Below are 24,230 nucleotides of genomic sequence, written 5' to 3'. Positions count from 1 at the left end.
AAAAACTGTGAGGCACTGACAGTCGGATAAACATGTAGATCAGTGAACAGAATTGAGAGTCAAGAAATTCTTACACTTACGGTCAATTGGTGTTCAACAAGGGTCTCAAGACCATTCAGTGAGGAAAAAATAGTCATTTCAACACATGATGCTGTGACAACTGGTGAGCCACATGCAAAAGAAGAGAGTTGGACCCCACCTCACACTATATACAAAAATTAACTAAGAATGAATTATAGATCTAAATGTAAAAGCTACAAGTATAAAATACTTAGGAGAAAACATAGGCATAAATCTTTGTGACTTTGGGTTAGGCAGTGGTTTCTTACATATCCAAAGTACAAACACCAAAAGAAAAAATAGATAATTTGGTCTTCAACATAATTAAAAACTTTTTTTCATCAAAGGAAACTGTCAAAAAAGTGAAAAGACAACCTAAAGAATAGGATAAAATATTTAGAAATCATATATCTGTTAAGCAACTAGTGTCTAATACATAAAGAACTCTTTTTTTTTAAAATATATTTTATTGATTTTTTACAGAGAGGAAGGGAGAGAGAGAGAGAGTTAGAAACATCGATGAGAGAGAAACATCGATCAGCTGCCTCCTGCGCATCTCCCACTGGGGATGTGCCCACAACCCAGGTACATGCCCCTGACCGGAATCGAACCCGGGACCCTTCAGTCTGCAGGCGGACACTCTATCCACTGAGCCAAACCGGTTCTGGCAAGAACTCTTAATAGAAAGACAAATGTCCCAATATAAAAACGGGAAAAATATTTAAATATACATTTTTCTTAAGATATATAAGTGGTCAGTAAGCATATGAAAAGTTGCTCAATATCAGTAGCCGTTAGAAAACTGCAAATCAAAACCACAATGAGACACCACTAGGATGACTATAAAATAGAAAAGATGGACAATAAGAAGTGTTGGAAAGAATGTGGAGAAATTGAATCCTCTTACACTTCTGGCAGGAGTATAGAAAGGCACAACCATTTGGGAAACCAGTTTGGCAGTTCCTCACAAAGCTAAACCATGTGACTCAGCAGTTCCACTCTTAGATATACATCCAAGAGAACTGAAAATATATGTCCATACAAAAACTCATACACCAATGTTCAGAGCATCATTCATAATAGCCAAAAAAGTGGAAACAACCCAAATGTCCATCCATTGATGAATGGATAAACAAAATGTGGAATATCCACACAATAAGATATTTATTCGGCTCTAAGAAAAAATGAGGTACTAGTACATGCTACAACATGGGAGACTTTGAAAATAGTGTTTTAAGTGAAAGCCAGGCACAGAAAGTTGTGTGATATGATTCCATTTATAGGAAATGTCCAGAATAGGCAAATCCATAGAGACAGAAAATAGGTTAGTTGCCAGGCCTGGGGGGAGGGAGGAATACAGAGTAATTGCTATATGTTTTCTTTTTAGGGTGGTGAAAATATTCTAGAATTAGATCGTGGTGATTGTTGCACAACCTTGTGAATATTCTAAAAATACTGATTTATACACTAAAAAAATGTTTTTTGGTTTGTTCTGCCCCTCTTAGTATTCTTGCCTAAGTTGAGTGACTACATGGAGCCATCCCTTTTAGCTTTACCAGGTCTTGGTGGGAGGCGGCAGGTCTGTAAGGGAGTGATGGAGACACACATGGGTGTGACATTTTACAAACTTGGTTGACAAACATTTCTGCTCCTCCTCTACAAAATAGTTGCTTTCAGGCTTCTGGGATCCCTTTATTATTTCCTGCCTTAATTCCGTGGTGTTTGCGTGTTGTATCTTGCAGTGCCGATGGGGAAGTGAAGCACTGTGTGATCTACAGCACTGCCCGGGGCTATGGCTTTGCCGAGCCCTACAACCTGTACAGCTCGCTGAAGGAGTTGGTGCTCCACTACCAGCAGACGTCCCTCGTTCAGCACAACGACTCCCTCAACGTCAGGCTTGCCTACCCTGTCCACGCACAGATGCCCTCGTTCTGCAGATAAAGTGGGAGTGGGAAGAGAGGTGGCTCTCTAGCATTTTTTCTACAGTTTTATTAGACTATGAGGGCATTCTTTCTACGTAGACTGCTTGTTTTGCACAAGAAGTGATTCTGTGAATGTGAAGTGGAGAGGCCGAGCAGCAGCGGTCAGGAGGGAGTGTGAGGGGCCTCTGGATCTTGGGGACCCAGCTGTGCTGCTGCACTAGCATAGGAAGCTGGAAGCAGATGTGGTTTTTGGGAAGTCTGTTTCACTGGGGTTTTTGTTTTTTTTAGACAGGCACCCTCAACAGAACACATTAGGCTTGAGGGGGTCGGGGGTTATATCTGGAAGCTTCTGCAGAGTCCATGTCCTCTTTGGGTCTTCAACTCTGAGAATGCGATGGGTGTGGCTCTGTGGGAAGTTCCGTTTTGATCTGGCAATCTCTCTTACCTTCCTCCCACAGAGAAGGTTGTTTTGGTTCTGTGGTAGAATGGCATTCAGTGAAAAAGACAACCAAAGGAGAATGGGGAGGCTTGGGATTTCATCTACAGACTCTCAGTCAAGGGGGTAAAAACCCTTCAGCTGAAGGTCTTGTGTTTCTTAATCAACATAACGTAGACATCAGCATCTCATAGCTCCTCTCTCTAAAAAACATTGTTTAGAAACCAAATTGATCCTAGAAAAACAATGTTTGTTACAGGGCTAAGGTCTGATGGAAGAAGGCAGCACTCGTGTCTGAATGCACAATTCTGTACCGAAACTTGAAAATAAAAAGAAAGCTAGAATTTGTTAGTTTTAGCAAACACTAAAATTGGTCAGTGTAACCCCTCTGCCCTGCCCTTGTTTCTCTAAGGTGAGGAATAGTGTTTTGTTTTGTTTTTGTAGGCATGGTAAGCTTTGAATCATAAAATGAAGTTGGTGCTTGTGTGGTGTTTCCTTAGCCTAAAGAATGATCTGTTGTTTGAAACCTTTGTAACTTGTTTGTATGAGTAAAGAAAAGGTGCAATCCAGTGCTTTTAGATGGCTTGATATACCAAATAATGATATAGAACAACATTCTTACATGTGCTTCCCCAAGTGTAAAGGCCCTGCAGAAACAGTGATCACGCTAATGACTCACCCCTGTCCTTTGCTGGGTAGGGCTTCAGGGCATTCATGGGTTGCTAAGGCTGCAGCAGGAAGGGACGAGATTGGGGGCAGGAACCTCAGTGTGTCACAGACCCAGGGGCTCCGGTGGCCAGGGCAAGGGTTACACCACATCACCCATGTGCTTCCATACTTCTGTCAGGAAAGGATCAGATGGTTCGGAGTTCAGACTGTTAGTAAAAACCATCTGGAGGCTCTTCTCTGCCTCTTCTGTGATCCTGCCATTAAGATGATGTGCACAGACTGTCCTGATTTTAGGCCAGGATCTTCTGCTCCATGTGGTTTAAGCCTTCCAGCTGAGTGGAGCTAGGCGAATGGAGTTGGCGGCAGGCATCTCCTCCTACCTCCATTATGCCCTCCCCCAGCAGTTGACACTCGTTGGACAAATAGAATTCAGTTGCCTCTGAGCCAGTTCTGGAACCAGAATAGGCTCAGAATGAGTCAGCTGTTTGAGCCCAAAGCTGTGCAGTCAGGCGTCCTGGCTGAGCTATGCAAGAAGCCAATAGCTGGGTCTTGGTACCTAGGCTTACAGCTAGGAAAGCTCTCGTTTTGGGGATGAAAGAAACATTGCTTTTCCTGAGCATTTATCTTGGTTTCAGGGTCTAAAATGAACTATGACATAGAAATTAGACATAGATGAGGATAGGAAGGAAAGGGCATACATATCTTTGGCTTTTCCTTGGTTACGTTGCAGTTTCAAAATTGGATGAGGCAGACAAATGAAGCCCCTTCAGTGTCACTGTTCTAACTTAAGCCCTTAACTGAGTGAACTGCACATCCCTTCCCCAAACTGCCAGATTGAAATCTTGCTGCAAGTTTTAGAGTAATAGCAGGCTGATTGCTGCTAGACACACCTGGGTAGCCTTGCACCTGGTGTTGAACCTGCTTACACGGTTAGTTGCTCAAGATTGGGTGCAAGGAATCCCTCCTTTCTGGTACTAAAATTTAGTGTGCTGAATGTCTTAAATGAAAATGGGGATAAGGATACACAACTGTAATGTTGAACTGTGTGTTGCTCCTTGTCAGGCAGGTGTTCAGGGTGTGCAGGGAGAGAGCTAGCGTCATCTGTTATCTCACTTGGGATGCTGCTTGTGGAGAAGGGCTGCTCTTTTTTAGTCCTCCATTCCTTCACTTTTTGTTTCCTGTTTTTCATTCTCCAATTTGTTGCTTTGTGGGGACTAAGACCTAGGGATCATTTGAGAAATTGAAAGTGTCTTTGCCACGATTTGCTTGATCCTGATGAGTCAGTGGAAGTGGCATAGGGACCATGTGGAGCAGTACTATGCTGCTTCTTTACTCTGTGGTCTAGGCAGCAAGCCTTGGCCTCCATCTGAGTCTAGTTCTGTGTCCTGGGATGCTTTTTTATGGCATCTTAACTGCATCCTCACTGAGGCAGAGGGTAAAGAGACAGAACAAGACCAGAGTGGCCCATTGCTTTCCTGGCTAGAGAAGCCAGCTACCAACATGAAAGCAGCTTGGGGCAGGCTGGACATAGCTCCTAGGCCCATCTATTCCAGATGGAGCTTTCATCACTGAACAATGTTCTGTCACACCAGGCCATAGATGCTAAACCTTGGCCATGGCTCAGGCCTCTCCAGGGTAGCTGTGTCCTTATTGCTGATTTAGTCAAGGTTGAGGAATCCTAATAACACTCCTACCCCATTTCATTTCCAAGCCCTGTTGGCACCTCCCAGTTATTTTGGGCCTCATGTGCTCTGGGAACGCTTTTTTGAGAGCCAGTATGGTGTCTTCCATGGGTTTTTTCTTGCTGCAAGGAACCAGCCTCCTGGGTCCTCTTGGGCCAAGAATTGCATCTGGGCAATTCCTAGTTTTCAAGGTTAAGACTCCAGAGTAGTTCTCTATGAGGCTTTAGTGGCCTCAGAGCAGAGGGTCCAGATGGGGGTCTGTCTGGGCCCTCTGCTGCCAACTGCTCAGCCTTGCTCCAGCTCCAGCCACTTGTGACAACCTTGTTTCCTTACAGATTCCAGCATGTGACTTTGGTGCCCTGTTGTTACTTGTGAAAAACCTATTCTGTTGTCTTTGATGTAGTCAAAAAAATTCATGTAGTTTACGTAAAAATACCTGATTCACAAGGAAGCCAACTATATGTCTTGTGTTGGGACAGTTCATAATGTAGTTCCTAGACCACTTTTGCAAATTGTTCTTGTCACCAGATGTGTTCAGACATTGCTGTGCAGTTGTAGGGGAGGGTGGGGGGAAGATGGGGAAGATACTTTTTGGTCTTTTTGTTTTGGATCTTCCCCAAGAGGGGACAGTTTGGCCAACTTGCTCCAGTAATGCAATAAAGACATTTCAATAAAGTACCTTTTTTGTCCTCGTGCTATAGAGGGAGGTGGTTTGGGGTTAGGAGCAAGGGGAAGACGTCTGGGGTGTTGAAAAGCCCTGAAACTTCCAAACCTTCTCTCCCATGAGCATCAAAAGATTGGTCCTGCAGCTGAACTGGGGCCACCAGAGGCACTTCTATCCCTGAAGAAGAGGACGTCGACCCAAACAGGTATGAAGCCAGAATCCTGTCTGCCTGACACAAAACACATGGAGACTCAGAAACTAACCTGAGAAAGTTAAATCTGCGAGCCATTTCCTGCTCTCCCCATTCCTGACAATTAGAAAGCCCAGTTTATTGATTCTCATCACATCTTTCTGCCTGGAAATAAAGGTGGGCTCAGGCTTACGGTTTGTCCTCTTGTTGCCCCAGGCCCTTGTCACCAATCTGCCAGGCACTTTGTTGAGGTTCCTATGTGTTGGGAACATAGTCAACAAACAAGCGATGACCTCTGCTTGCACAGAACATTGCAGTTCTCATCCGTGTCTCAGGCCCCATGGATGGGCACTGACTTACAGATCAGATCAGGTCAGGGAAGTTTCCTTGTTCTAAGTGGCCTTGCCTATGACCTCCCTCGCTACATTTTAGCTACATGGCACCCCCAAGGCCACTGCTAGGGATTATGGATTATTTCCCCAATTCCAAGAGTTGCTTCCACTCTACATAAGACCTCAAATACCTATCTTCAGTCCAGTCCTCTCTTCTGTACTCCACCTGCTGGCTGGATCTCTCTACTAGGAACTTCAGCATCCCACAGATACTGCTAACTTATTTACAGAGAAAACATGCTTGGTTATGAAGCATGCTTATCTTCTTACCACCAAATTTACAAACCTATCTGTATTCACAAAACTCCTCTCCTGCTCACCTATTAAATTACACGAGGTAGCCCTTGGATCCTGTTTTCTCTCACCTTCTCAGGAACCTCCCATGATCAGTTAGCAATTCTTTCAACATTGTTTCCTCTCAGTTGAATCATCCACTGACATTTGAACATGGCCTTTATTGCCTAATGTAATTGGAAAATCTGATTATGGGCCTCAAATATCCTAAGCATCATGTCTCTCTCCATCTTTGCTATGCCAGCTCATGCGTGTTTTCACTGTGTGTATAGGCTCTCCAGGTGGACACATGGCCTCCAGCAGCCCAGACTCATAGCTTCTGACAACTCCACTGAGGAGAAGTGGTCTTTCCAGGTCCTGACTGCATGCTTGTTTTATATATCCATGGTGACTACGGCACAGTATCCATGAGAAGAGGGCCTTGATAGGCTCAGCCTAAACTATTTTTGAAAAAATGGTCTAAATTTGTCTTTATTGCCTCACTTCCTTAAGCATTTCAGTACAGTTTCCACCATTACCTGAAACTGCTCTCCTTCATGTCTTCCAATAACCATCACTGTTGACTATTCTCCAGGAAAAACTCTACCATTGGCTCCATGACAACTCATTCATCTAGATTTTCTCCTGTATCTGTTCATTTTAATTATCCTGGACCCCTGCTCCTTTCTCAGGTATGCCTTTCCCCTGGCAGTTCTATCCATATCCATGAATTCACCTACCATCTCTAAACTAAGTATGTCCATCTGTTTCTCCTGCTCAGACCTCATATTCAGTTTACTGTCTGCATGTCACCACATTGTCCGCTTTCTCTTCCATTATCTCAGTGAATGGGAACAAGTAACTCATCTGCTTATGTAAGTCTGAAATGTAGATGTTATTGATACCTTCTCTGTTTCATGTCTAAATAAAACCCACCATCAACCCATACACAAATCCAACTTTGTAAGAATCGAAGGTATCACTTCTCAATCCACTGCTTCACTATCATCTCTAACTTCCATACCAGAAGGCCTCCCTTCTTCCATTCTTGACCTCCTCAAATCTATTGTTATAGCAACTGGAGTCGTCTTTTCAAAGTACAAATCTGAAACTGTAAAACCATTAAATAACTTTCAATCGCTGTTAGGGTAAATTATAAAATTCTTAAAATGGTATGACTTCTCCCAAGTTCAGGATCTTATTCCCCACTTCAATTACTCTTCACTGGCTCCCTCCCTTTGGGTTATTCCTAATGTCTTGGGCCTTTTCCCTTTTATACATATTCTCTGTACAGTCCCCATGTACTCCTATGCCTTTAATTACCAGCTATTTGCTGATGGCTGCCAAATCTGTGTCCAACTCCCTATACCTTTCCTCTAAGACAGTGGTTCTCAACCTTCCTAATGCTGCGACCCAAACAGTTCCTCATGTTGTGGTGACCCCCAATTTCATTGTTACAAATTGAACATAATTAAAGCATAGTGATTAGTCACAAAACCAATATGTAATTATATATGTTTTCCGATGGTCTTAGGCGACCCCTGTGAAAGGGTCATTTGACCCCCAAAGGGGTTGTGACCCACAGGTTGAGAACCCCTGCGCTAAGAAAACTCCTGTTGTCCTAGGTTAGACCACCATAATGGGTCACTACATTATTTTCTTTCTGGTCTGCTTATTCTACTTGAGCCTCTCTATACTGCAGCCAGTGATCTTCCTAAAACATAAATCTGCTTATACCACTTCCTGTGGTTACCTCCCAGAAACTCCTCACTGCCCTCAGGCTTATCAGGCAGTTTCTCAACTGCCCCACTAGCACTTACCCCATGCATTACAAGGTGCTTAGCATCTCTGTGCCGACTCCTCCCAGCCCTCCTCTCCTGCCTGCCATTTCCAACCCCTTAAGGGGCAGGCAGTCTCTCTCCCATAAACTACTGTAAGTTGTGCATGCCCCAGCCCCTTCTCCCCATGGTGTGGTCCTTCTAAGCAGATCCTGATGTACTTGGGGGATGGACTCCCTCAGGCAACCAGTTACCTTTATTCCTAGTGTCCAGTGCAGGGGTTGACTATTAATGAATGACTGAAGTAATAAGTGAGTTCAGGAGGGAACTGGAAAGGCTGAGGGGCCAAATGTCCCACTTGTGGGCTTTGCATTGTGGGCAGAGCACGCCCTCTGGCGGCCACAGCCTTCCCCATGCAGGGTGACCAAGAGCTGCAGGGTGCTTGAAACACCCAGCCAGTGACCCAGATACGTTTTCCAGTTTCCAGGCCTCTTGTTGCCTCTCCTTTGGCCCAAGGCATTGGATTATGGGACAGTAGTGCAAAACAGCAGTTTCACAAAGCCCTTCGTCATCTGGAGGCACTCTTCTAGCCGTGGCACTCCCCCTCGGCCCTGTTCCTGCGAGGCCATGACTCCTCCGACAGAATGTCCCAGATGCCCCCCCCCCCCTCCTCGAATACCACCCACCCACCCAGTGCAGTTCTACTCACTGTGGGGGCTGCCCAGGTCTGCAATGTCCATCTCCAGTGCAGAGGCCTATCTGAATAGCCCAGGAAGGGCTCACTGACGACAAACATTCATGACTTGTTACTGAACACGGAAGGTGGTTCTCTATTTTCATCTCACCTGGCCTCCCAGCATTTTACCAAGTAACTCCACCCGTTTTAAAACTCTTCTCTTGGATTTTATCGTGCCCTTCTGGCTGCTGCTTCTAAGTCTGTCTTTGTCTTAAATGCTTATGCCCCTCAGTACATCATTTTTTAAATTTTATCTATTTTTTGCTGTTTTATTTTTTTCAGCTTGATATTCTTTTAAAAATAATTCTTTATTGTTGAAAGAATTATGCCGGAACCGGTTTGGATCAGTGGATAGAGCGTCGGCCTGCGGACTGAAAGGTCCCAGGTTTGATTCCGGTCAAGGGCATGTACCTTGGTTGCGGGCATATCCCCAGTAGGAGATGTGCAGGAGGCAGCTGGTCGATGTTTCTCTCTCATCGATGTTTCTGACTATCTCTCTCCTTTCTGTAAAAAATCAATAAAATATATTAAAAAAAGAAAAAGAATTACACGTCACCTTATTGATACATTAATGGCTCTCAGTTTTCTATCATCAGTCTAGCTCTCTATTGCGTTCAAGACCCATACATCTAGTTACCTTGCGGATGTCCCCCAAGTACCAAGTTCAACTCTTCACCTCCCTCCACCTTTCCGCTTCCATTTTCTGGCTACGAGGCATTCTAACTTGGGGTAGATGTGTGGGTTCTAGAGTGAAGAGATATCTAGGTTCTAGTCCTAGCTCTGCCCAAGCTGTAAGATTCTGTTAATATCTGAAAACCCGAGTTCCTTATCTATAAAGCAGGAATATTAGTCGCTACGTGACCTTCTTGGGTTCTTTATCACCCACCGAAAGTCTAAATTCTTGTAAGACCATCAGTGTGACCCTTGCCTAACTCACTACACCCATTTCCACTTTTGGTTCCTTGAATATACCAGGCATATGGTTAAGTGCTATACTCTCTGCCTAGACAGCCTTACACAAATTCCTACTCTTCTAACCCAGCAAATTACTACCTATTACCTATCCTTCAGGTTTGAGCTCAGATGTCATAATCGCTGGGAAGCCAAGGTGGGTTAGAGCCCCCTCTCCTGACAGTAGAAACTGTTATAGTCACTCTATTATCAGCAATAACATAGGGCTTTTGAGTTACATTTGTGTTGACTGAGGAAAGAAGCAAGCAAAAGACATAAAGATGGTTTCTAAGAGCATGTATTATACAGATCTGAGTTAAGAAATGGCAGACAACTGCTATGTTTGCTTTAAAAGCTCATTGGTTGCCACTGCCAAGTCCTGATGCTTGTGAGGGGCCCCTGGGTCTCGGCCCCTTTGGAGCAGGTTGGGCCCAGGCTCCTGGGTGAGGGGGCAGCTTCTGCATGGAAGGGTCTGCCTCCTGTCACCTGAGGCCTCAGGCACTGTGGTGATGCCCAGGGCTGGCTCCTCCTTCTCTACCTGCGCACACTCAGGCTCCCAGCGCCAGCTTTGGCTGGAAAGCTGACAAGGGTGGGCCAGCCCAGGGGCATTGGGTGGCCATGACTTCCCCTCCTGCCTAGGAGGCAGGTTCTCAGGATGGGCTGGAGTTGTGGCTTCCAAATCCTGGGAGCTGACCAACCCACCTTCCGTTGTTGCCTTTCTGCTTATGGATGCCCCCTCTGGGCCCTCAAGGAGGAATTTCCAGGACCATGGGCCTGGCCCTCCAGTGGTGGAGGAGGCAGGGGACCCACTGGTGGGGATGAGTCCTGGGGAACTGGGACAAAGTGCTGTCGGTGCCTGGGTGCGGAGGAGCTGGGCCTTCAAGCAGCCTTCAGGGGGGATGGGGTCTGTGGGTCCAGCCCCACCCAGGCTGGGAGTTGGTGACAAGGAGCTGGCAGCCTTCTCAAAGACATGCAGGATCCCAAGCTTCCTCTGGGGGTCACCAGGGCCTTCCATTCGGGGGTCCCTGGGCAAGAAGGCTTCTTCTTCCTCCCCCTCTGCTCCTCTGAGGGGCGGATCCTGGCCCACTTCTGGGTTGGGTGCCAAGCGTGGCTCCTGCGCAGCTTGGCTGTTCTCAGGCCCCTCGTCAGCGTCGTCCTCTGAAGAGTCAACCTCACGGATGGCTTCCTGCTTCTGCAGCGACTCTCGCCGCTCGGCCCGGTCCTGCCGGAGGGAGCCTAGAGCTCGTGAGGGCGCAGCCTGCAGCACTCCCTTCCCTGGCAGCACCCCCTTCCCAGACAGCACACTCCTGGTCCCAGCTACCTCCAGAGGACTGACTTCCCTGGGTGGCAGTTCCTTCTTGAGCTCAGGGTGGGGCAGGTCAAGGCTATGCTTTCGAGAAGGGGCTAGCTTCTTCTCAGAAGCAGCAAGTGCAGCCGCCAGTTTCTCAGCGGACTGCACCCTCTTCAGTAGTGGAGAGCGGGGCGGCTCCGCACTCTTGGGCCGGGAGAGTTGCCTGCCTAGGGGAGGCGACACGTGAAGCTTGGTGGGGAGGGCCTGGGTTCCATGGCCAGACAGGGGTGATGGGGAGCGCTGGGGTGAAGCTGCTGGTGGTGGAGAAGGGGTGTGGGCCAGTGGTGACAGTGGGATGCTGCCTGCTGACTTGCGTCGTGGAGAGCGGTACTGCCGTTGGAGCTTGGGTGCCAGACCGTGCAGGGAGCTGGGCCGTGTATGCCCGGAGCCGGCTGGAGAGCTGGGCACGCTGGAGCTGGGGGAGCTGCTCTGTGACGAATTCCCTCCCACTTTGCACAGACAAAAGCAGAGAGAGCAATGTTAGCTGTTAGAAATGACTGAGGGGCAAGGCAATGCTGAGCCCTGGAATGTCCCAGGAGTATCAAGAGCCTTTCCTACCTGAATGCACAGCATCAGGAGTCACCCGGTAGCCCTGAGTGGGAGATCGGGGGGAAAGGCTGTGGCCGTGTGTGGGAGAGCCTGGCCCGCTCTCTCCTGATGACAAGGAGCGGTTAAGGGAAGAGAGGCTGCGGCTGGTGTGGAGCAGGGACGCCTGTTTAGTGATCTTTCGGAACAGGGAGCTCCTTTTTCTGCTGCAGAGACAAGAGTCAAAGCTGTCTGGCTCGGTGCACAGGGCACAGCACACACAAGCACCACATACTGGCCCGGAGCGGACCCCAGGGCCAAGTCCGGCTCACCTTTCTTGCCCATCTTTGCCCCGGCTCCGCTTGCTTCTTCGGGCCATCTTGGCCTTGTAGCTGCCCCTCCGTGCCGGCCCCACCTTAATGGATGTGTTCTCCAGGGGAGTTGTTGAAATAGACAACTTGTTTCCACTCTGGGGACCAGAACATGAACCCAGGCTAAGGTGGTGGCCATATTTTTGATCCAACTCCTACCCCTGGGCATGGCTAGACCACAGCTCTAGCCTCTGTCTGAGCCACAGACCCGTCTTCTCTTCACAGGTTAGCAAATGGCTCTGACTGGAGCCCCAGTAGTTTGGGTTGAGAAGGTAGAGAAGAGGCTTACCCATCCTGCTCTCCAATCCTACCCAAGGCCCAGAGTATCACTGGACCTTGGTCAGTGAGGGTGGTGCCTTCTGGCGAAAACACATCGCTATGGCCGTACCCAAACTGTGTATGTGCATCTGTACTCAGAGCCAGGTGTACGTGTACTCGACTCCTTCTCCCCTATGGCCAGTCACAGCCTCCAAGGCTGGGGTCGACCACAGCAGGCAGTACCCCCAGCACTCACCTTCAGGATCAGCTCCACCACCTCAGTGTGCACCAGCCCATGCACAGGCTCCCCGTTGACATGAGTGATGAGGTCGCCCTGACGAAGCCCCGCCTCACTGGCTGGACCTCCATCCTCCACGTGCTGCCCCGGGGAGAGAACAGTTATCAGTCTGGAGCCGGAGCCGGAGCCGGAGCCTGAGCCTGAGCCTGAGGGTAGTGTGGGCAGGGACAGGCAGGCCCTAGTAAGAGGAGTGACGAAGCTGAGAGAAAGCGGGTCTGGATGCCTGGACATACCCACACCATGTGGTGCACAGTGTAGACATCCAAGTCACCCATGTAGACACGGATCGCCCGCAGGGTGAAGCCATACTTCTTGCCAGCTCGGTGAATGATGATGGGGGTCCTCGAGTTGCTGAGGGCTGGCAAGAAGTCCCTGCTTGGAGAAGAGTCCCTGGATGATGGGTTGGATGACTGGGAATGTGGGGACATGGGGCTGGCCAAGGGAGAGCAGGTGTGGTGTTCTGGAGAATGAGAAACCAGGACTTAGTGGGTCAGGGGACCCTGGCCTGGCAAAGATCCCAGACCAGCCCCCCCGCCTAGGCTGTTGATCACACACAGCCCTAGCCAGAGACAGAGCCTTAGCCCAGGTATGTCCTCCCCACAGCCTCTGAGCAGCAAAGCCCCTCCTGTACCCGAGCCCTCTCAGACCCCAGCAGGTGATGAAATGGCAGCTGGCATTTTCTGAGTGCTTATGTGGATCAGGGACCATATAAACCCTTCATACATATTTAAACGAGAGACTTCTAGTTTCATAACAAAGGGGCAACAGTGACACGGTCTCTCAGGTACCTGCTCCTCAACATACAATGCACAGACACACCTGCCCCGTGCAGACTCCTGCACAGGCCCACGGAGATTCCATGGCCCTTCCTGTGAGTTTTATCCTAGTTCCCCAAGGCCTCACCTGTAGGAATGAGGAGGGACAGGGCTGTGGCTGAGGCGGACTTGATCACTTTGCTGATGGGGCGAGGGGTGCGCTTTTCTATAGAGTCCCCTGAGAGCAGCCGGTGGCGGGCCCTGCGCACTGCCAGGTCACTGATGGCCTTAGCTGTGGCTCCCTCAGCCAGCTGTGGAGTCCCACGGCCTCGAGTCTCCATGGCTGTGGGCCCAAATGAGCAATGAGACCTGCGATGCAGCCGAGCTGCCCCTCCCTGCCTCCCTGCATTATGGTCCAGCCTGGGCCCTTTGGCCACCTGCTGGGCCACACCTGGACTAGAACCACTGCTCTGGCTAGCAGGCTCCTCATCCAGCTTCAGCTGCTGCTCCACTGGCCGTTCAGGGATAGGCTCAGACATCCCTTCTGCAGATGTGGGTGTCAGAAGCCATATGCCCTCCTGCTGCTGCCTCCTGGGGGTGCTGGTGGCCTCCTCAGGGCCCTCTGGGAAGCGAGGTACGTCCAGGAGTCCTGAGCAGTGACGCCGCACGGTCAGTGGAGGGCTTGAGTCACTTTCCGTGTGGGAGGACTCAGACACCGACAGCCGCTTCCGCAATCTGCAAGACACAAGGCCTACGGTGAGATGGCCTGGGGTCTCCCTCCGCCAGCCCAGGCTTCCTTAGGGTCTCACAGACACTTCTCAGACGTTCCGGAGGAGCCACTCTTGTGGACGCCCCCTCACTGCCGCTAGCACTCCTCCCCAGGATCTGAATCCCCCATAATCTGTGACAACTGAAGGATGGCGTGCTCCCACTCTGGGTGAGCTCTGGGTGCTCACATCTCAGGGGAGCCAATCACCCAGCCCCGGTCTCGACCCTTCAGCCCCGCCAGGCCATCAGAACGGTCTTCCTTCTCCTCACTCAGGCTGCGCTTGGTGGGGGGGGGTGTCCGGCGCTCCTCCAGCAGCGACAGCCGCTCCATGCTGCTGTACACCTGTGGGCACAGAAGACGTGCTGGGGACGGGCTCCAACAGACAACCCAAGGAGCAGAAAGCGTCCCTGCACCCGATCCCCAGGAATCTGAATCAGTGCTTCCCTTCCTTCCCCTGTACATACCCTTGAATGTTCAAGGAAACAGCGATTCCGCTGGGCTGACCTGGCCTCACCCCTGGAGTGGTTCTAGAAGTGTCTGTCATATGCAGGCCCTGCCTTTCCTCCTCTTTTTCCTGGGGAAGCCCCTTCACCTCTTCCCCAGCCTGCCCAGGCATGACCCTTGACAGGTCCTCTTCCAATCCTCCAGCCTGCCCTAGCCGGTCTGGGGTGCCTCAGTGGTACCTTGCTGAACCTGGGAGAGCAGGAAGAGAACTGGCGGATCTCAAGACAGCCATCTTCACTCACTTCCTCCTCATCTTCTGAGTCCACGTGGTGATACCGATCTGAGCGGGCTGGGTCAGACAAACAGAGGACAGTCCCCTTCAGAGGCCACTGGTGGTGGCCTCTTTTGACCCTAACAAACCTCGGGAGGGCCTGGAGAAGTTGCTCTCCCCATGCAAGTTCAGAGTGCATGGGTATTTCTGAAAAAGCAGGTAGGAGCCCTAATCCTCCTGACCCATCGTGGCCTTACTGTCAAAGTAGCTGGTATCATCTTCCGATTCCAGTTGAGGAATGAATTCAGCCTTCTGGCGAAGAAGTCCTGTCCAGTCCAGACCAGTGAAGAATGGGTGCTGCTTCACCTCACAAGCACTGCCTATGGACAGGGAGGGCGTGGACCAGGGGGCGGGTGAGCAGGTGGAGCCCAGGTCAGCAAGTCCAGGGAGGACCCAGACCTCGAGAAGCTAGGCCTGGAGCCTCAGCTCCAGCACCTTCCCAGATCTGCCCAGAGGAGCAGGGCGAGTTTCAGGACCCACAGGTACTGCCTGCACTTGAACCTGACCCTCCTGGTGGCATGGACTCAGCCTCCCTCCTCCCTCTCCCATGTGATGAAAAAGTTTCGTGGGGCCTGTCCTACCTGTACCCAGTCTCTCCAGAGGGTTCTGATGGAGCAGTTTGGAGGTGAGGTCCTGGGCATCTGGCGGTAACGCATCATCCCCCTCAGGCCACACAATCTCATCTGAAGGGTCGTGGGGGGTAGGAGAAAGCGAGTGGGTGAGAGAAGGCCTCAGAAGTTGTAGGCAGAGTGGGAGATGGAGAAGATGGTCCTCGGATAGAATAAGGCTAGGGAGGCATAAAGGGCTCGGTCCAGAATCCCTGAAAGCTTGCCTGGGACCCCAATTCCTTAGGTTCCTATCCTCCTAGAATGCATGCCCCAGAGCATGGCTTGCTTTCTGGTCCAGAGTGAGCACTGCAAAGCCATGACTTCCCTGAAGCTCCAACTCCTCCTGCCTTTACAGTCCAGACACACGTAAATGCCCACACAAAACTCACACTCACAGGAGATGCACACAGACAACACGGGTACATAACCAGAACAAGCCCCAGGTGACACACAGTGTGGCTGTGCGCACACACAACTAAGGCAAGCCTACATGACGAGAACCCTAAGCCTCATGGGTGCACGCGTAAATCATCATCTGTGGATCCAGACTCTGCCTCCCGGGGGCCGGGGGATGGTACCTACCACTGATCACTTGCCCAAAGAGCTCCTCCGGAGTGTCTCCAAAGAAAGGGACGCAACCCACCAGGAACTCATACAGGATTATGCCCATGGCCCACCAGTCCACTGGCTTCCCATAGCCCTGACGCAGAATCACCTCAGGCGCAATGTACTCCGGAGTCCCGCATACCTGGGCATAGAGAAATCAGGCTGACTCAGCTTCCTGAGGCAGTTCCCTGGCATGACAGCTGGAGGGGTGGTGATTCCCACCTTCGGGGGAAAAAAGTCTGAGAATAAAGACTCAGCTAACTTTGGTTAATGAGCAAAAGCAACCAGGGTACCAGAGTTGGAACTGTTGGTGGGGTGAGTTTATGTATCTCCTAATTACCCAAGGATAGCAGCTCCAAGGGAGCCTTGCTCTTGACTGAGCCAGGAGGTTCAGAATGGACCTCACACCAGACCCATTTTCTCCAAACTCCGAGGAAGATTTTGGATTTTATAGAGGCCTGGTGCACAGATTTGTACACGGGTGGGGTCTCTCAGCCTGGCCTTTGGGAATTGGGCTGAAACCGGCTCTTCGACATCCCCAAGGGGTCCCGGATAGTGAGAGGGCACAGGCCAGGCTGAGGGGCCCCACTGGTGCACGATCAGGGCCAGGGAAAGAACGTGGGAGGGATCTAGGGCGTGTCCGGCCTGTCTTGTCCAGTCCTGATTGGCCAGACCCCAGCAACAAGCTAACTTACCAGTTGGAGCATCGGCCCCCTGGTGGTCAGTGCACATCATAGTGACTGGTCGAACGGTTGGACACTTAGCATATCAGGCTTTTATTATATAGGACTAGAGGCTGGGTGCATGACATTAGTGCACTGGAGGGGGGAGAGGGGGTAGTCCCTCAGCTGGGCTTGCATCCTCTTGCAGTCTGGGACCCCTCGGCAGACATCCCCTGAGGGGTCCTTAGCGCTGCTGTGGAGGCAGGAAAGGTTCCCGCCACCGCCCTTTCGCCAGCTGTGAGCCCCGCTTCTGGCTGAGCACACTGACCACCAGGGAGCAGCTCCTACATTGAACATCTGCCCCCTGGTGGTCAGTTTGCATCATAGCGACTGGTTGTTCTGCCATTCGGTCGATTTGCATATTAGGGTTTTATTATACAGGACTAGAGGCCCGGTGCATGAAATTCATGCACTCGGGGTGTGGGGGGTGTTCCTCAGCCTGGCCTGCGCCCTCTTGTAGTCCAGGTGCCCTTTGGGGATGTCTGACAGCCTAGGCCCACTCCCCGCCTAGAGTGGGCCTAAGCCATCAGTTGGACATCTAGCATTGCTGCGTAGGTAAGAGAGGCTCCCACCACTGGTGCTGTGCTTGCCATCTGTGAGCCTGGCTCCGGGCTTCTGGCTGAGCGGTGCTCCCCCGTGGGAGTGCACTGACCACCAGGAGGCAGCTCTGGCATTGAGCGTCTGCCCCCTGGTGGTCAGTGTGCGTCATAACGACCGGTCGTTCTATGGTTCAGTTGATTTGCATATTAACCTTTCATTGTATAGGATAATTCTCTGGTCCACCCTATTTTCTAAATGTGTGATCTATCTTAATGCTTCCCTGGAATCAAAAGATGAAAAAGATAGGAGTTCCCAGTCTTAAGCATACCCCATCTTTATTCTGAGGCCTGGAATTCAATCCCCAAAGTCTCAACCATCCTTCCTTACCTGCTTGTCCAGGAACTCCCGGGCATCCTTTTCAATGTGGCCCTCGTACAAGTTTGTTGTCAGACTCATGAGGCCAATTTTAGAAAGGCCAAAATCAGTGAGCTTGATATGCCCCATGGATGTAATCAGGAGGCTGGGAAACCAGAGAGACAGAGGATGGAGTTATTTCCTCGTTTTCTAAAAGTGCTAACCTTACTATGTACCAAATTTCCCCGCTCAGGCTTCTAAGGGGCTCCTGTGGGACTGCAGGGTAGCTTCAGTGAGAAGACAGGGGCTTGGAAGGAATAAGAGCTCTGGCTTTGTGAGCACTGCATTTTGCACAAGCAACCTGCTCTTTGCCCAAACCCACTTCTGTTTGCTGCCTTCACTAGTCTTCCCTGCGGGCAGGTGTCAGCCAGCCGAGGAAAACTTTCTTCCACAGAGCGGTCAGCCTCATCCTTAGGCTGCAGCTATTCCCAGTCCTCTCTCCTCACCTGGTGGCTCTCAACACCCCTGACTCAGAGGCACATACTCTTGTTCTATGTCCAAGGTGGGTCTTAGAAAGAGGGTTGATTGGGAGAAAAAGAAATCAGATCTCACAAAGAACTGTCTTTTTCCTCTCCTTTCACATATTCCACCTGAGCCATCTCATTTTGTTTGAAGGCTGCTCCCGGCCATGCCTTTATTCTGATTCCCAAATCAGTATCTCTGGTCCTGACTTCTGAACTCCATGTCCATCGACTACCCAAATGTTTTACAGGCACCACACACTCAACCTGTCCAAACTAGTCATCTTCCCAACTGGCCCTCTTCTTGGTGAAAAGCATAGTTTCTGTTATCTACTGAGCTCTGTGGTAAGTGCTTTATTGATTATTCATAAAAACACTAGTATTTTGGCTCCTGGAAGGTCTTACAGAATAACACAACAAATGTTGTTATTCCCATTTTAAAGAGGAGGAACAGAGGCTCAGAGAGGTTTAATTCAGAATCGAGTTCATGGCGTTAACGAGTGACCATCTGAACATGGGCCTGTCTCATGTCAAAGCCACTTTCCACTCCGGAGGCTCCTCTCCACGCACAGTGCCGGGCTAGAACTCTGGACGACATCCCAGACTCCTGCTCTCTTGCTTCTTTCTGCACCCCCACCCCAACCTTGTCATTTCCCTTCTCCTCCCCAACATTATGCCTCTTATCCATCCTGACTGTTTAGGTGCAGGCATTGTTGTTTTGGCCTAATCTACTGCAGTGGTCTCACTATCTCTTTCCGCTGGCAGAGTGATTTTCCTAAACTAAACCCAAAGTCTGAATGTGTCATTTTATCACATCTTTGATTCATAGGCCCTTCAAAGACCTCTAGGATCCTTTAAATAAAACCCAAACTTAACAAAAAGGCCCTTGAGGATCTAATTCCTGCCTATCTCTCTGGTCTTATCTCTTACTACTGACCAACCATACTGTACAACAAGCATGTCAAACTCAAAGGCTAACACGGGCCAAGTAAACAAGGTTTAAGTGTATGTGGGCCGCAAAAAAACAAAAGCTTCAATTTTCATAGAAACCTAGGTTTACTTTGATAGAGACATGCTGAATACAAAGGGCTGAAATAATGAGTAATCGTTAACATAAAATAATAGGACATTTTAATAAAAATTAATATTTTTTCTTGAACATTAACTTACCAGACACTGAATAACTGTACATATTAAGCATAACGCAAATCAACCTATTTTTCTTGTTCTCTGAAAGCAAAATATTTCCTGTTGTGCACACCAACCAGGTCAATACAAGACTAATAACGTGGCAAATATTTGCTGCCAGTATTAGTGGAGAAATGGTGCGTCTGCGCATAAGAGAAATGAGTGCAGCGTGATTATAGTAATCAGTCGTGAGCGAACGTTGTAGTTCGTTATTAGTAATTATGTATAACAGGATATTGTAAAAATTAAGTTACGAAATTTTCATTAAAATGTTTCTTACATACCGTATATTGGCTGGGCTGCAAAAATATTCATTACGGTTTGCATGTGGCCCTCGGGCCGCAAGTTTGACATGCTTGCTGTACAACTTGTAGTTCCTGAATGGGTCACACCTCTGTGCTTTTGCAAATCCCACTCCCCAGCTTTAGAGAGCTCTTCCCACCTTGTTCCAGTTGACTAATGCCTTCCGAGAAACAGCCTGTACACGGATATTTCTGTCTTCTACTCTAGACCAGGGACCATTTTATAGCCCATAATATCATGCTGGCACAGAGCAGATGTCAGCAAATGTCAGAACACTTGTGCAGCCATCTATCAGATATGCTGATCCTTTTGTTCCTGCCTGGTTTTTTAGGTGGCACTCCTCAGTAACTCTTACATGTCACCAGAGCCTTACAATGCCCCTGCCAGACCTTGCTGGCGATGGTCTCTTATTGGAGTGGTCAGGGGACAGTGTACTGGGCATAGATGGATACCCACACGAGCAACCGTTCTGGTACAGATTCAAACATGCTCTGTCGACCTCCATTTATCTAGAGACCCAAGATGGGGAACTTGGAACTAGGGACCCAGAGAGTGGGCGTACTTGTCAGGCTTGAGGTCACGGTGCACGATGCCGTAGTTGTGCAAGTACTCCAGGGCCAGCACGGTTTCCGCAAAGTACAGACGCACCATGTCCACGGGCAGGGCCCCGATGTTCTTCAGCAGAGTGGCACAGTCTCCTCCTGCAACAAGGCGGCCGCCGTGAGGGAAGGACCCAGCTCTCTGCCCTCCGTAGTCTCAGGCTTACAGTCTCTAAGGCCCCAGGGCAGACAAACTCATGGGAGACCCTGGTGCTAGAGACTGTGACTCTAGCCTCCCTGCTGCTGGCATGGGTGGGAGACAGTGTGAAGGGAAGCAGGAGGGAAGGTGAATGGCCATTTAGGCCATTGCCAGGCCAGAGAGAGAAGGAACCCAGGCCTCTATGCCTGTAAGTTGATTTGTAGAGATAGGACTACATTATTTTAGGATGAGAATCCTGTATATTGCAAACACATCTGGCCGGGACTTCAGCATTGTTCATTTCCTTCCTGATGGCTGTCCTTTAATTTTTGAGTGAAATAACAGTGTAAACTCCCAGCATGCATCTACTAATTAAAAGGGGAGTTTTGTTCAGCGTCAACTTCAAGACTTAGGCAAAATATCTTTGGAAGCTGCAGACAGCAGTAAAAAGGGGAGAAGGAAGGCCACCGGCCATGAAGTTCTCCTGCTCATCCTGGAAGCAGTTTGTGTGGCCTTAGGTGGTGTCCCTTTCACAAGCCATCAGCCAGGGCAATGGCTTTCCTGTCTTCTGAGGGTCCAGCTTCCAACCCTGGGCTGTTGCCACCTCTTGTTCCTGCCTGGTCTAGCAGGAGAGGCCGTGCAGGCTTTGGGATGCAAGATTCTAGAGCCGCCAGGCTGACACATCCTGTCCCAGAGTGCCTCTCATGCACCTGCCAGGGGCAGCCTCATGGTAGCTACTGCTGCAGAAGCCTCTTCCTGTGAGGGGCAGGGAGCTGTGTGCCCACCGTCGCCAAATGGGCTGAGATCCTAAGGCAGAAACCAATGTCACAGAGGGACTGAGAAGCTGGGCCGTGAAACTTTACCCCCAAGTAATCGATTGGTCCCAGCTCAGGGATGTCTCAGATTGTGCCTTTGGCCTCCATGCCAGGCCACCTTTCCCCAAGTACCTTCAACATACTCCATCACCATGCAGAGGTGGCGCTTGGTCTCAAAGGAGCAGAACATGCTGACCACAAAGGGGTTCTCGGCAAAAGTCAGTATGTCACGCTCCACGAAGGCCTGCTGGATCTGGTTGCGTAGGATCAGGTTCTGCTTATTGATCTTCTTCATGGCGAAGCGCTGCCGGGTGGACTTGTGCCGCACCAGGAATACGGCCCTGGGAAACACAGCCCATTCAGTTCCCTCATGGGCCCTCAGCGCCTGAGCTGTGCTCTCCACCACCCAGAGTTGGGGTGGCCAAACTACCTGCTCTCACCTTATAAATGCCCAGAACGAAGGGCAGGGCTGTGCTTATCCCTGAGAAGGAACTGGGCACCTGTCCATAGAGCTCTTCAATTTCCTAATTTACTAAGTCCTGGGGACACAGCTCAACCCTCCCCCAGAGCGCAGTGAGAGGAGTGGGAATCGCCTGGGAGAGGAACGGTGCTCAGATGTCAGAGGAAATGGAACTCTTGCCCCTCCGGGAGGCTTTCAGGAGAGGGTCCATCCCGAGGTATGTGGGCAGCATATACTTATAGAAGGAAGAGCCCAAAGGCTGACTTAGCTGCAGCCCCCGCCACACCCTGACCCCTGCCTTTACCCATAGGCGCCATTGCTGATGAGCTTAATGGTTTCGAAGTCCTCTTCACAGGGTGCCTTTTTAGATGTCAAAGATGCCCCACGGCCCTGGAAGACAAGGGAAAAGTCAACAGGCAGGCATGCTTCTCAGGGGCTCTATGTTTAGGGAAGCTTGGCTCCAGCACTGGCTCAGCTCTTAGCCCTGCTGTGGCCTCCTGCCCAGTCGCCTCTAGGAGCTGAATGACATCTTGGGCTGTGCACACAACCCTCACCCCCACCTCCAGATGTTCTAGTAATGAGAACTCACGGCCCTTTGCTTCACAGGGCCCGATCCAGGACTGGGGCAGGAGCACAGCATCTTTACCTCAACTGAATCATCGGTCTCCGGAGTATCAGGACTGTCATAGCTGCTCAACTGGGCCATTTCTAGAAACAAAGCAAGTGTGCATGGCACTGTTGCATCTTGGCAGTCCACACATCACATGGCAGGTACACGTAGGGAGGCACTTATGCTTTCAGCATCAGTCTGTGATGCAAACCTGGTCCTGCATCTCTCCTGGGTGCAGTAGCTTTTGAACTGGTTTGCCAGTAATACTGCCACTCCTATTTCTAGACGTCCAGTGCCTTTTATAAGGCCTGGCAAATTCTATAAAGCTTCCCTCAAACTTGGGACAATTGTTGGAAAATAGGACCCAAAGCTGGGCTCAGTTCCCATCCTGCTGACCAAGGCGGCTCTGCCGGGTGGGGCTAGGAAGCAAGGAAGTCAGGACACCAGACCAGGGACATGGCAGCCCAGTTCAGCAGCTCAGTGGGAAGCCCTGAAGAATGGAGATCAGCTTCTGACAACCTGAGCTGGGACCACCCCAAAGATACAGAAGGATTTATAAGGTGGCAGCAAGAGAGGTCAGCATGCAGAGGAGGCGAGCGTTTTAGAAAATGTGACTGTGTTCCTTTTGTTGTTCTCTTTTGACCTCGGGCTCTAAATTCAAGCCAGCTGAGCCCACGGCAGTCCAGGTTGGCTCTATCGGGCAGATGTGAACAATTCTGAAGGAACCCTATGGTAGAGGACACAGGGTTCCTCCTATAGCCCTGAGTCCCCTGGTGCTGTGCCAGGTCCATGTCCAATCTAAGCCTCTTCTCCAGGTGGTTTCCCTGCTCTTATAGCTGGTTGGCTGTGGCCTCTCTGAAGCTATCAGCAGCATGCTTACCCTCCAGGGGATCCCGCGTGAGGCCCAGCTGGCTAACAATGTAGCGGGGAATGTCACATTTAATCCCTTGTCCCTCTTTGGCATGGCCCTCAGCTGCTTCCAACAGGTGGTAGAACTCTTCAGGGTCAAACTCCTGTACCAGGGGAGAGAGGTAGTCAGTGGTGAGAGCCACAAGTGGAGGCTGTTGGCCTCTCGGATTTTACAGCCTACAACCAGCAAGGAATGCACAAGACCTTCCCTTGGTGATGGGGCACCCTGATCCCTGAATCCCAGAAACATCATGACTCAGGGATCAGGAGAATGAGGACAACACAGGCACTTCAAGATTAGATACTCTAAGCATAAGCTGTCTCTCCAGCAATAAGAACCAGAGCTATTGCTTTCAAAAGGGCTCAGCCTATTCACTTGGTCTGAAAGCCTTCTACCAGCCAGATGGCACCATCAGGTGTGTACATGCACCCAGTCTACAGGAGCAGTCCTGGCACACTCTGTTATGGCTCACAGCCCTGGTGGTGCATGCGTGCCTTTAGCTCAAGCATGTCAAACTCGCGGCCGGCGGGCCACAGGCCTCGTTTATTTATTTCTGAGTAATATTCCATAGATTTACTCCTAAGAAAGATTTATTTAAATGAGGCATATGGCCTGCGGGCTGCGAGTTTGACATGCTTGCCTTTAACTATTTACGGAGTACCTCCTATGTGCTAGGAGCTAGAGAGCCATGTGGATCAGAGCGCAGCAGTCCTTGTCTGCATGGAGCATGTAATAAGGGGGGGTCCTATTTACTAAATGCCTAGCTAAACTCTCATAACACTTCTGACCTCGGTGAGGAAATGCAGGCTCACAGAGATGCACTGACTTGTTCATGGTCACAGAGGTGGGAAGGAACACAATACCAGCATTCAAACTCAGGCCTGACTCCGACCCGTTTACCCATGGACTCCATGTTCTCGAGGGAGAGGCCTTCTGCTTCACCACAGCCCCAGCCTCCACTGCTTGTACTTATGGTCTCATTATTTTAGAAAACTATAGC

General features: G+C 50.1%; 2 protein-coding genes across 2 annotated transcripts in view; one reads left to right on the top strand and one right to left on the bottom strand.

Moving 5' to 3' along the window:
- LOC308515252 (phosphatidylinositol 3-kinase regulatory subunit gamma) overlaps positions 1-2,968 on the top strand; it is an 84,330-nt gene extending 81,362 nt beyond the window's left edge. The window contains exon 10 of the mRNA XM_081085864.1: positions 1,803-2,968. Within this exon, the coding sequence (XP_080941990.1) occupies positions 1,803-2,001 (199 nt within the window). The 3' untranslated portion in view covers positions 2,002-2,968. The remainder of the gene's footprint in view (positions 1-1,802) is intronic.
- Positions 2,969-10,035: 7,067 nt separating this feature from the next.
- The window catches only part of MAST2 (microtubule associated serine/threonine kinase 2), an 89,049-nt gene continuing 74,854 nt past the window's right edge, over positions 10,036-24,230 (bottom strand). Inside the window, exons 10-27 of the mRNA XM_081085857.1 lie at positions 23,201-23,333; positions 22,357-22,418; positions 22,015-22,100; positions 21,383-21,591; positions 20,260-20,398; positions 17,719-17,851; positions 16,046-16,211; positions 15,437-15,538; positions 15,053-15,175; positions 14,764-14,873; positions 14,268-14,422; positions 13,763-14,046; positions 13,460-13,654; positions 12,790-13,016; positions 12,515-12,637; positions 11,962-12,098; positions 11,663-11,856; positions 10,036-11,553 (exon numbers count right to left, since the gene is read on the bottom strand). Of these exons, the coding sequence (XP_080941983.1) occupies positions 10,091-11,553; positions 11,663-11,856; positions 11,962-12,098; positions 12,515-12,637; positions 12,790-13,016; positions 13,460-13,654; positions 13,763-14,046; positions 14,268-14,422; positions 14,764-14,873; positions 15,053-15,175; positions 15,437-15,538; positions 16,046-16,211; positions 17,719-17,851; positions 20,260-20,398; positions 21,383-21,591; positions 22,015-22,100; positions 22,357-22,418; positions 23,201-23,333 (4,041 nt within the window). The 3' untranslated portion in view covers positions 10,036-10,090. The remainder of the gene's footprint in view (positions 11,554-11,662; positions 11,857-11,961; positions 12,099-12,514; positions 12,638-12,789; positions 13,017-13,459; positions 13,655-13,762; positions 14,047-14,267; positions 14,423-14,763; positions 14,874-15,052; positions 15,176-15,436; positions 15,539-16,045; positions 16,212-17,718; positions 17,852-20,259; positions 20,399-21,382; positions 21,592-22,014; positions 22,101-22,356; positions 22,419-23,200; positions 23,334-24,230) is intronic.

The sequence above is a fragment of the Myotis nattereri genome (genome assembly GCF_964212035.1).
Source record: "Myotis nattereri genome assembly, chromosome: 3".
Taxonomy (NCBI): domain Eukaryota; kingdom Metazoa; phylum Chordata; class Mammalia; order Chiroptera; family Vespertilionidae; genus Myotis; species Myotis nattereri.
The sequence above is the reverse complement of the archived record's forward strand: the minus strand, read 5'-3'. Positions and strand labels throughout refer to the sequence as shown.